At 34.2% G+C, this 11,782-nt stretch overlaps 1 protein-coding gene across 1 annotated transcript; it reads left to right on the forward strand.

Annotated features, from left to right (window-relative positions):
• Positions 1-7,079: 7,079 nt before the first annotated feature.
• LOC124913988 (probable LRR receptor-like serine/threonine-protein kinase At1g05700) lies at positions 7,080-11,543 on the forward strand. Its single transcript, XM_047454449.1, has 13 exons — positions 7,080-7,572; positions 7,713-8,250; positions 8,351-8,805; positions 8,915-9,056; positions 9,185-9,256; positions 9,401-9,472; positions 9,564-9,635; positions 9,716-9,879; positions 9,980-10,212; positions 10,344-10,470; positions 10,541-10,603; positions 10,711-10,900; positions 10,998-11,543. Exons 1-13 carry the CDS (start codon positions 7,380-7,382, stop codon positions 11,410-11,412), a joined length of 2,736 nt encoding a protein of 911 aa, XP_047310405.1. The 5' UTR covers positions 7,080-7,379; the 3' UTR covers positions 11,413-11,543.
• The last annotated feature ends 239 nt before the right edge of the window (positions 11,544-11,782 follow it).

Raw genomic sequence — 11,782 nt, forward strand, 5'->3', positions numbered from 1 at the left:
ACAGGGGCCTAATTAATTCTGAATTAAGAATTAATTGCGGATTTAAACATCCTAGTCAATTTTAAATGTTTGAGAAGTCCATGGATTAAATTGAATACTCCCTATAACTTCAGGAAATTGGATAGAAAAAGTTGAAAAGCTGCAGGTCCTCTCGTCGTCTTCCTCCGCCTCCAATCGATGCTCGCTCCTTCCCGACGACGCGCAGGGAATCTCTGACAACGACATTCGTGGTCGACCTCTTCATCGCATTGTTCGTCCGAGGAATACTGGATTTCAGAGTCGAAGAATAAAGGAACGCTCTGTTCGACCGATCTAAACATCACCTTCTCCGATGGATTGTCGTCTTGGCTTCGCCACCACTCTAGAAGTCTGAGACTCAGCGCAATTGAGGCTCTCCAAAGCATTAGTGACCACAGGTAAGGATTATAAAATGGGAGAATGAAGAACTGAGGAATTTAAAAGTTAAAACGATTCCCCTACCGATCTGGAACCAGGCGACGACTCACAGAGCTTTGATTACACCTACACTATGCCGATGAATCGCTCTAGAACATCGCTGAATAACTGCCCAGTAGTTCTTCTTTCGGCGACCGAAGTTTGAAGGATCTGAGGATTTCTAGAAACAAGGCTAGTCTCGACATAGGATCTTCCTAGGACTATAACTCAACTACATAAGACTCTAGAAGCTAGTTTTAACCAATAAAACTGGGAGTCGTCTTGCTATTATTTAATATTAATCGTGTTTTATGTTTGTCTTATTGTTTAAATTACAAAATCCTCGCAAACAAATACTAGCAATGGTATACAATGTCAACTACACAACATTGAATGATAATTTGAGCAGAAAGAGACAATTTATTTACGTCACCTTTTTCTTCTTAACTTTCTCAAATACTTCGTTGAAACTCTATTGAATGAATACTATAATAATAAATGTTATTTTTGGTAATATCGCATTTGTATAATACATTTTGATAATGGGTTAAAAGTTGTTATAATAATTTATAATGTTCAAATACGACTTTTAATGTTTGAAATTTTGAAATATATACATAAAATACTATTTTTTATTGTTTCAAAGTTAAAATATATATACAACAAATTTTAATGTAAAACGATTTATACTTTAATGTAAATCGCTTTACACACCTGTTTCAAACGATTTACTGAAATGCTTAACAAATAAACTATGATAACAAAAATTGTTATAATCCTTTAAAATTCTTACTTTAATTTTCATCCATAAATATTGATAATCCTATTTACAAATATATTTGAATATTTAAAATTTATAAAAGATTATATATGCATCTAAACTATTTGAAAGTAGTAAATTGAATCTGATTTACAAAAACTTCTTTTTTCTCTCCTAGAAAATGTCCTAGAGCTCGTTTGATAAAAGAGTTTTTTTTGGATAAAACTCAATTTTTATCCCCAAATCCAAACATCTTATCGACCATTAAATCAAATAATTTTATCATTTAAATATCAAAACTACCATATAATTTTATCATATCTCTCTAAACCATCATTCTTTCATCTACACCATAATATCCTTTGAAGTCAAAGAGTAAATTAGTCTTCAAATTTTAAAACCAATTTTTTTCCGAATTTTTACTAAGCAAGGGTTTTTAGGATAAAACCCAAGTAAAACCCAAAAACTCTTTCCTCAAACAAGCCCGAGAAGTTAAGGGCATAAGAGTGTCTGGTTTCTTTTTTCAATCACTAAGAATATTTGATTGATATTCTTTTGAAATCGTTTTATATTTTCGCATGGATTGTTCTACTTCAACACTTATTATTTAGAAACTCGTATGGGTTAATTTTGAAGTGACCAACCCTTAAAAAATGCATGATTCTTGAATTTTTTTTCATTGAATTTTTTTATTTAAATTGTTCATATAATTTGTGTTAGAAAAATTAAGTAAGTTAATTTTTAAACCGGCTACACATTACAATTTTTGAATATTTATTCTAAATAATCAAAAGGGAGAAATTATTAGAAAAATTAAGTAAGTTAATTTTAAACGACCAGAGAACTAAATTAATCTTAACTTTCATGTGCAGGAACAGACCAAGTCGTATAAATCGGCTGGAGACTGCATAAACCGGCTGGAGAATATAACAAAGTAATCCGGCTTCAGATGATCAAGTCATGATCAAAAGTAACTGGCTTCAACATCTCAACCAGACCGGCTAGCAAGAAGGCTCTTAATCCCAGCTGGACCATATTACGAGAAGATCAACTGGAAACTTCGAAATACAAGGTGACGTAATATGACGAAATAGATGCTTCTTGGGAAAATGCAAGAAGATAAGATTCGGATCAGAAGCATGCGATAAAAACAATGATGATCTGCTTATCCGAAGATCCGAATCAGACAGCCGGAAGGTGCATGTTTGACACGTGTCCAAAACTGCAAGCATGTTACGTCACCAATACCTGACCGGTATATGCATGCTTGCCAAGTGTCAGAAAGATGAAACGTGCACGCAACATCATCTCTGAACCGACGTGGTTTCAAACTGACTAATCATACGGTGAGAGAAGAAGATGACAGTTGGGATATCATTTACTATAAAAGGAAGACGAAGGGTTTTCATTTAATACGGTTCGAAAAATATTAAGAGAGAGAAAGAAATCTCACGCGCGATCCTAAATTGTTGTTTCATTTACCGAAAGCATTGTTGTTATATTGTGTTATTTGTATTACATCAAGAGTGAAGTGGTGTAACCGGCGAATAGCGAGTTAGGCTCGTCCGACATTGTGTGAATGTTGTAACATTCAAAGTTAGTGGAGATCCTTCTCACAATCTGAGAAGAATGGGTGACGTATGAGGGTTTGCTCCGAACATCCATAAAAAATCTTGTCTAGTGTCTTTTTCTTTATTTCCTGCTTACCCACTCTAAAACCGAACTATCACTGACCGAAACATAATTCTTAATCAAAACTGGTCTATTCATACTCCTTAACCGATCTATTATAGACATCATCCAAACCGTTGTGTGTTGCTTCAAACTGAAATAGACATTTCCGCCCTTGAACCCGGTTCAAGAGTCTGTGACAGTTTGCGTAGTGTTGAGAACGGTTGTAGTCTTTAACCGGACTATCACCAATCAGAGCGTGTGTTGTGTTGTTGTAAGCGGTCAACCCTTTAGAAACCGGAACCCCGGTTCTCCAAGGGCGACCCCGATCATAACAATTTGATATGTAAATTATTAATTATTTATTTTCATGTTATATTATTTTATGAGTAATGATAGAGAACGAAAATTTGATGTCATGAATAATATCGGGAATATGTGATAATACATGATGAACTTAATTTTAATAAGAGAGAAAAATTTTATTTTTTCAAGTCCAATAACATGTTGACATATCATTCCCGACACCATTTATGATATCAAATTATAACTTTTTATCATTAATTTGTTTTTTTACAATGATTTTAAAGTCAATTTAATGATAATTAATTTATTGTGAAAAGAAAATTTTTTCACACTTAAATTATTTCTCAATTTCATTTTTTTTCCAGCTATGACACTTATAAAAATAGTATGTCTTCATTTTTTTTTTAATTTTTTCAATACTTTATTTTAGTTTTTTATTCTTGAAAATTTGACGAAATGACCATAAAAATGGACTTAAATGAGCTGGTGAACAGCGCATAAAATTTATTGCGCTGATGACCATTTCATATTTTCTCGAAATTTTCCGTTGCGAGACGCAACCGGATGTCATATGAAAAGTCTTCAATGCCCTTAATATTTAATATACTTCTCTCATTTCTCCCATTTTATTTTTTATATTTTTCTTCCCTGTTCTCTCTTCTCTGTATTCTCATCATTCCTTTAAAACCTTAAACGATGAACAGCCCGACAACCGAACCTCGACGACGGAATCCCAACGAAGGCAACCATGAGCGATTGAGGACACAACGACGCAACCATGAGCACAAGAACGATGGCTAGTACGGGTTGCTTCCTTATCATTTGCTCATTGTTGTTTATTTCTTGTTTGAATGCATTGTATGTATTTGATGAAATAACTCTAATAATGGTCTTAACAGGGATACGACTAGCACAAAATAAAAATTGTGTAAATGACTATTTCTCATTTTTTGAACGAAAATACCGACGCGACACGGACCCTACTTCGTCTAGCGTGGAGAAAATGGTCATTCTGGCAAGTTTTATTGGCGCTTGTCATTTGGGGTCCGGGTCATTTCATCAAATTTCCCAATTAAACATTCCCACAACGCAGTAACGGCATCTTCTTCCTTTCGCGCGCGTCTCATCGTCTAGCATGAGTTTCTTCCACAGCAACCAGCGATCGACCTCGAGGTCTTCCTCAACCAGCAAAAATCGACAAAGAAAAGAAGACGCAAAAGCGAATAATAATAATAAGATGACAGTAAGTCTCCCTCCGCCTCTATCTTCATTCTCTGTTGCAAGTTTTACTTAGAAGATATTTAAGTTAGAAATACGAAGATGTTGGTCGTAATTTCTTTTTAATTTTTAGATGGACGGTAGTAATAAGAACAATTAGGGTTCTAGTGGATTACAAGTTGGAAAAAGAAAGTTGAAGACTAAATTGACAGCTACAGTAGTAAAAGCAAAGGCTTCCCAGGTCATGGAGCTAGATAAGTGACATTGAGCCTATTTGTGTATCTAACTGACGATTTTGATCTTCTGTTTTTAGTTTCATGGAACAGTTGAAGATTCCATCATTGTTGAAATAGTGTAACTTTAGAGGGAAACGTGAATTCCTACAGTGATCTTCAATACATTGATTTATGTACAAGAGTTAAGACACCATTATTTCTTTTGATTGAAGCTTTCGCTTTCTTTCTCAACTTTAATTCACTGTCTTGATTTTTTTTTCGTTATTCCTTAAACAACGGATCATTTGATTTGTGTAGGCAGAGTACATGATGTTAAAGGGTGTGTTACACATCAGTCACTTTGATTATATTTCTTCTGATGGGGATACTCAAGGTAGATTGTATAGTTTGCAAGAGGTTACTATACAGGTAAAATTGCCAGAGAAATCACAATATAGCCGTTTCTTACATCATATATTATGATTTATTCCTTGAAATCTAGCTAAATGTAAATGTGTAGTTGAGAAGGTGATTATCGATCTCTGCCTTGGCCGAGTGAAGAAGCTAGCTAACAGATAACTGTAGTGGCTTACAAGGGTTTCGGTTTGTAATGCTGTTGGTGGTGGTACTGGCACTGGTTCTGGCTTGGGTTCCTTATTGTTTGAATGTTTGTCAGTAGACTATGGAAAGAAACCTAAACTTGGTTTCATCATCTATTCTTCTCCACAGGTATTTCAATAATTTCCTCTGTTATACTCTGAATGTTTGTTTAGCACATTATATAGAAGCAAAATGTTTCGATTTTAGTTTGAGATGCAAACAAGGACAAGGATAATAATATAGATGTTCTGTTTTCTCCTTTTCTTTGAATGCAAGTTTCTGTTAATTTCTGATGGTGAGTTCAGGAACATTAACGAAAGATTTCTGTTAAAATTTATAGATACTTCCTTTACTTTTGAGATATGGATTAATTTCTAATCTTCCTTTACTCCTTGCATAAAAAAAACAACTCTTAGTGTTTGTGGTTGTGTATCTGTAAATGAAGAGAAAGTACAGACATTTCTTAAATGACATTTATTTTTTGTAAACAATCTTAATACAAAAATTAGAACTTTATGCCTTTCTCTAAATGGATTCAAACTTGGCTTGCATTATTGTCCTGCAGCTCTTCCTCTATCCTTTTCCATTCATCTTTTTATTTAATTTATTTTCTCAAGCAGAACTGGAATAATTGAACTAGACAGTGCTTCCACTCAGGTTAGGCTTCCTTAGCTCTAGCTTTGCTTTCAATTCAATCCTTTCCAGATCATTCTTTTAGATTTTTATTCAGCTCCTTATCTAATGCGGATATATGTCAAGTTAGTACAGATTTTTTTAGCTGTTCAAGAACATATCATTGATTGTCCTGTCTAGACTTTTGACTCCCATTTGTCCTCATTGTTAATTTGAAGGCACATCTAGTTTTTAATCATTATTATTAGGCCAGGATCAAATCCTTTTGATGTAGCTCTATTCCAATGAGAATTCATCAAATTATTTTTTAGAATAGATTTTTATTTTCATTTAATGTAGTTATATGATATCACAACTTTATTTGGATAATTGAAAAGCTAAAATTGTTTGGGTCATGAAGATTTTTATTTTTCTGGGTTAAAAAAATGGATTTATGATATCACAGTTTACTTAACAAAAACAAGTAAAATATATTTGAATAATGGGGACTTGGTGGGCGTGATCGCAGTCCACTGATGAAGTTTGAAAATTTCATCATACAAAACTGGCTTATTAAAAGTTAAACTGTACAAAGGTACTACACTGTCCTTTCGTGCGGAAAGGACACTAAAGTTTATATAATATATTGATAATTTATCAATCTATTTAATGTGTTTATGTCTATATCTCACTTTTAATTGATCAAATAATGAAGTTGACATTTGACCCTATCCTACCACAATGTATATACAAATATATTATCTATGATTTTCCCCTAAGACTTCATCAAAATTATTATTATTTTATTAACATGTTATGGTCTGAATTTTTCTGGCAGTTCATGCGAGCTTTGTGTCAACTGTGAATCAATTAAAAGTTCCTCGATTGAGTATTAACCTCACTATTCAACTTGCTTCTCATAATGGAGACTCTGCGACATATCTTTTATCCTAGATGATCCGGCTTTCTTTGTAAAACAACTTTCTTCAAAGCTGAGACTTGCTCCAATATATCCTCCCCTTTTCAACTCAGAGCCAGAGTGAAAGCATTCTTTAACAAGTAAAAGATCATATAAAATAAATCTCTCCCTAACAAATTACATGTGTTATTTGGTTCTCAAAATTAATTGAGGGCAAAACTTTCTTCGGCCTATTGAAAGTCTGAACTCTATTAATTTCAGTAACGCTCCAGAATGACATCCCCACGTCTCAGACTTATTCCTGCTCTCTAACACGACTTTTTGAATATAAACATTAATTAACTGTTATTCATAAAGGAAGGTGAAGTTTACTTTCATTTTGTATATATAGACAACTTGGCCTCTCTATTTTTTGGTGTCTCAATTTGTGTTTACGTGTCGTACCATTATTTATGTATTAATATGACATTAGTATTATCATGTTTATCTATACAAATCTTTTTCATGATGTATCCTGATATGTGATTTGATCAATTGTCTACTCAATATGTCACTTCTCTTAGCAAGCAAAAGTTGACATTTGAAGGTGTCCTACAATTATATTTTTAAGATATTAATACTGATTCTTTGCTCTTGTGACCACATGGAAATTCCTTACTATATATGGACTTGCATGGGTACACAATATGTAACAATCCTTATAAAGACTTGCCATTTGAGCATGAAAGAAAATATACAATCCATGGAAAATTGTGTGATAGTATTCCAGTTTCTTATTGTAATATTTTTGCATCTCCTCGCACTTCCTTTACATGCTCAGCAGGATGATCAAGCAGGTTTGACTATTTTTTCAATAGTTTATGAAAATAAAATTTGTATAAAACATAAAGCTCAGAATGATCAAGGGGGTGTGACTACTTTCCCAATAGTTGTTAAACTCATTGAATCTAACTCAACCTTTTATTTAATTGATCAGGATTCCTAAGCTTAGATTGTGGTGCGCCTAATGGGTACACAGACAAGGATACTGGGTTGAGATATAATTCAGACAATGACTTCATAGACACCGGAGTAAGCCGTATGATTGCCCCAGAATACCAATCAAACACGTTGTATCAACAGTTCCTTTACGTTAGAAGCTTCCCTGAAGGAACTAGAAACTGCTACACTTTAAACTTACCTCAGGCGAATGGCAAACCATTCCTAATAAGGGGCAGATTTTCGTACGGAAACTACGATAACAAACATGCCCTCCCTACCTTCGATCTTCAGATCGGGGTTGACGTGTGGGACACGGTTGGAATTTACAATGAGTCTATTCCAATAAGAAAGGAGATCATACACACACCAAAGTCAAATTTTATTCAAGTTTGTCTTATCAATACCAAGTCTGGAATCCCTTTCATATCAGCTCTAGAGATAAGGCCTTTGAATGATACCATATACAAGACAGATTATTCTTTAAACTATTATTTAAGATGGGACTTGGCTTCATCATCCCTCAACCCGTATAGGTAGCTAGGTCATCATCAATATCATCTTCTTTAATTAATGTATCATGTATGATCATCGGATAGGCACTGAATTACTTTTTCTTTCTTTCTTAAAATTAAGGTATAAAAATGACATCTATGACCGCATATGGCTGTCGGTCGACCTGGATGACAGCACTAATCTTGCCACCACATTGCCAATCATGCCTAATCTATACCAGCTCCCTAATGTTGTCATGAGTACAGCCAACGTTCCCATAAACCCAAATGACTCCTTAGTTTTTATTTGGTATCCTGTGAACATTACTGATCAATTCTATATTTACCTACACTTTGCGGAACTTACTCCCAATGCAACACGAATGCTTGACATCTATGTCAACGGGAAGTTATTTTATGGGTCTTATTCTCCTAAATATCTCCAGGCACAAACTCTTAAGGGACCAATAGATGTTAGTTCAACTTATATGCTCTCTCTAAATCAGACAAAGAATTCTACACTTCCTCCTCTCCTGAATGCAATCGAGCTCTACACAATCAAGCAAGTACTCCATTCCCAGACTAATGATAAAGACGGTACGTTATAAGTAATCCAAATTCACATGTTACATCAGATATTGAATATTTACATTTACATGGACGACATATTTAATTTGGGTATGAACATTGAAATATATATATATAGTTGGTGGTATTATGGGGATAAAGTCAACATACAAAGTGTTGAAGAACAACTGGCAAGGAGACCCTTGTGGCCCTCAACCATTTTCTTGGGATGGGGTCAACTGTAGCTTCGAAGGCTTCAATCCACCCCAAATTATTTCATTGTATGTGCAAGAGACTAATTTATCTCCATCTTCAAGCACGGGTTGTTTGCGGATCTGTGGTATACCAACAAACATCGTGTACAAATTAATATTATTATTGCTTAATTATTTGTGCATGCACGCTGCAGAAACTTGTCTTCAAGTGGGTTGACCGGGGAGATATCTCCTTTCATCCAGAATCTCACGTCATTACAAACTTTGTATGTGGCTCCTCCCTCTAAGTATATGCTCATCGAATTCTTGATGTTGCTTTGTATTGGAGTATTTAGTTTAAGATTAAATGAAATTATTTGGATTGGTCCACTAACTAATTAGTATATATTAATATGATATTTGAATCACAGGGATTTATCCAATAACAGTCTATCTGGAAATGTTCCAAATTTTCTATCTCAGTTTAGCTCGTTGCGGGTCTTGTAAGTATATATACTTACTTGCTGGGTAAATTTTAATGGTAAAATATTTGGTTAATTGTAAATTAGCTTGGTTAGTTATTTTCTCTTGTAGGAATTTGAAGGGAAACAACTTGACATGTCCAATGCCATCATCACTCCAATTAAAGATAAAGACTTTAATCAGGTTTGTTTCATTCTTTCTTCTTCATTCTTATATATTTTGGGTATTATTTAACAATGTTTCTAAATTACAAAACAATAAAGTGATGATTGCAAGGAAAATCCCACACCACCAAGGAAGCATGGCATTAGTACTGTTATTGTAATAGCTGCTTCAGTTGGTGGGTTCATATTGCTTATTGTAATAGCTGCTTCAATTCTCCTGTATTGCATTTGCATCAAAAGGAAAACAAGGCAGCCAACAACTGGTAATTAAGAACTCAGTCACACATATATATCTGCCTTGCCTATTTGTATATATATTTGATTTGGTGAACTGTTTTTAATACACAACTCCTATATATACAGTGCAAAGCTCGACGATTAGCCTACAGAGCCTTAACAAAGGCAGTTCTAACTTTCAGATTAAGAACTGTCAATTTAGTTACTCTGAGATTTTGAATATAACAAACAACTTCCAAACGGTTCTTGGCAAAGGAGGCTTTGGAACAGTCTATCGCGGCTATGTCGGAAACACTCCGGTTGCTGTGAAGATGCTTTCTGAGTCGTCCACACAAAGTTACAAGGAATTTCAAGCCGAGGTATTATATATATATATTTTTTTAATAATTATCATGTTTAGAAAACCACTTCCTTCCTTCTTTAATTCATTCATTCAGTTTTGACCCCCCACCCCCCTTTTTCTTTATATATATATTGATTTATTATCTAGGCTAAGTTCTTGGTGAGTGTTAACCATAAGAACTTGATTTCTGTCCTCGGTTATTGCGACCAAGATGATAAAATGGGACTCGTGTACGAGTTCATGGAAAAAGGAAATCTAGAAACTCATTTATCAGGTAAATAAATGGACCATCTTGTATATGTATTCATGTATTTCAATTAGTAATAATTCAATGAATGATACAGAGAGAAGCTCACAAATATTGAATTGGGAGGAAAGACTTCGAATAGCAGTCGATGCAGCACAAGGTCTACCAAATTTCAATCTAACTAATTACTCATTTCATCAATTATTCGTCTAATATGCTGTATAACTCTTAAATTTTTTTATTTTGACTATATATATTTATACTTAGGATTGGAGTATTTGCACAACGGCTGTAAGCCAATGATAATCCACAGAGATGTTAAGTCTTCCAACATCTTACTCAATGGGAAATTTGAAGCAAAGGTGGCTGATTTCGGGTTATCAAAGACAATCCCCGTAGAAGGAAACAATTATGTCTCGACGGTTGTTGTTGGCACTCCTGGTTACGTTGATCCTGAGTAAGTTAGTTGATCTGCAGTATTGATCTTTAATTAATTTATTCATTGTTATAAGTTTCCATCTTGATTTTGATTTCTTTGCATGAGGTGTCTCTAGGTACTATGTTACAAATAGGGTGACAGAAAAAAGCGATGTTTACGGTTTTGGAATCGTCCTCTTGGAGATAGTGACGGGGAAGTCCGCAGTGTCGAGGAGGCAAGGCAATGCTCATATAATTCAATGGGTGGGTGGAATGATATCAACAGCGGATGCTAATCAGATTGCTGATAATAGGCTAAGGGGAGATTTTGACACAAATTGTTTATGGAAACTTGTGGAATTGGCAATGGCTTGTGTTTCGCGAGAATCGGCAAGGAGGCCAAACATGAGTCAAGTTGTGATGGAGCTAAAGGAGTGTTTGGCAAGCGAGATAGCTCGTCACGACACAAGATCAATGGATTCGGTGAGTGGCGGTTTTATGTCAATGGGGCTAGTGAGTGATGGGCAGCTAATGGGTCCTCCTGCAAGGTAAAAAAAGAAAAGGAGATGATGATAACAAAAACATCTAAATTGTATGTACATATATATTATGACTTCTACTTGTGGAATGGGAATAACTTAATAATAATAAAAAAAACAAAAGGGCGTTGAGTGTTTGATATTTGTGCATTGCTGATATTTGATAAGAGATACAAGTTATATAAGGTATATGTTGTTCTTTGGTATGATGTGTATCTGGAATCAATTGTATAGTTTGTTCTTGTTTGATTTGATGTATAAAAATATATTATCAAATGTACATGTTTCAAAAAGTTGTAATAAAACAAAATATTATAATTGTTTGAAATAGTTTTTGGTAATTATTGAAAGATGAATCAATTTAGAAAAATTTATTATTTTGA

Source organism: Impatiens glandulifera, chromosome 1 (genome assembly GCF_907164915.1).
Source record: "Impatiens glandulifera chromosome 1, dImpGla2.1, whole genome shotgun sequence".
NCBI lineage: Eukaryota > Viridiplantae > Streptophyta > Magnoliopsida > Ericales > Balsaminaceae > Impatiens > Impatiens glandulifera.

Bases quoted from the DNA above. Each gene is read 5' to 3' on its own strand.
- LOC124913988 (XM_047454449.1), top strand. From the start codon at position 7,380: ATGGAAATTCCTTACTATATATGGACTTGCATGGGTACACAATATGTA. The intron at 9,880-9,979 runs GTAATTAAGAAC...CTATATATACAG, and splicing joins AACAAGGCAGCCAACAACTG to TGCAAAGCTCGACGATTAGC. The intron at 10,471-10,540 runs GTAAATAAATGG...TGAATGATACAG, and splicing joins TCTAGAAACTCATTTATCAG to AGAGAAGCTCACAAATATTG.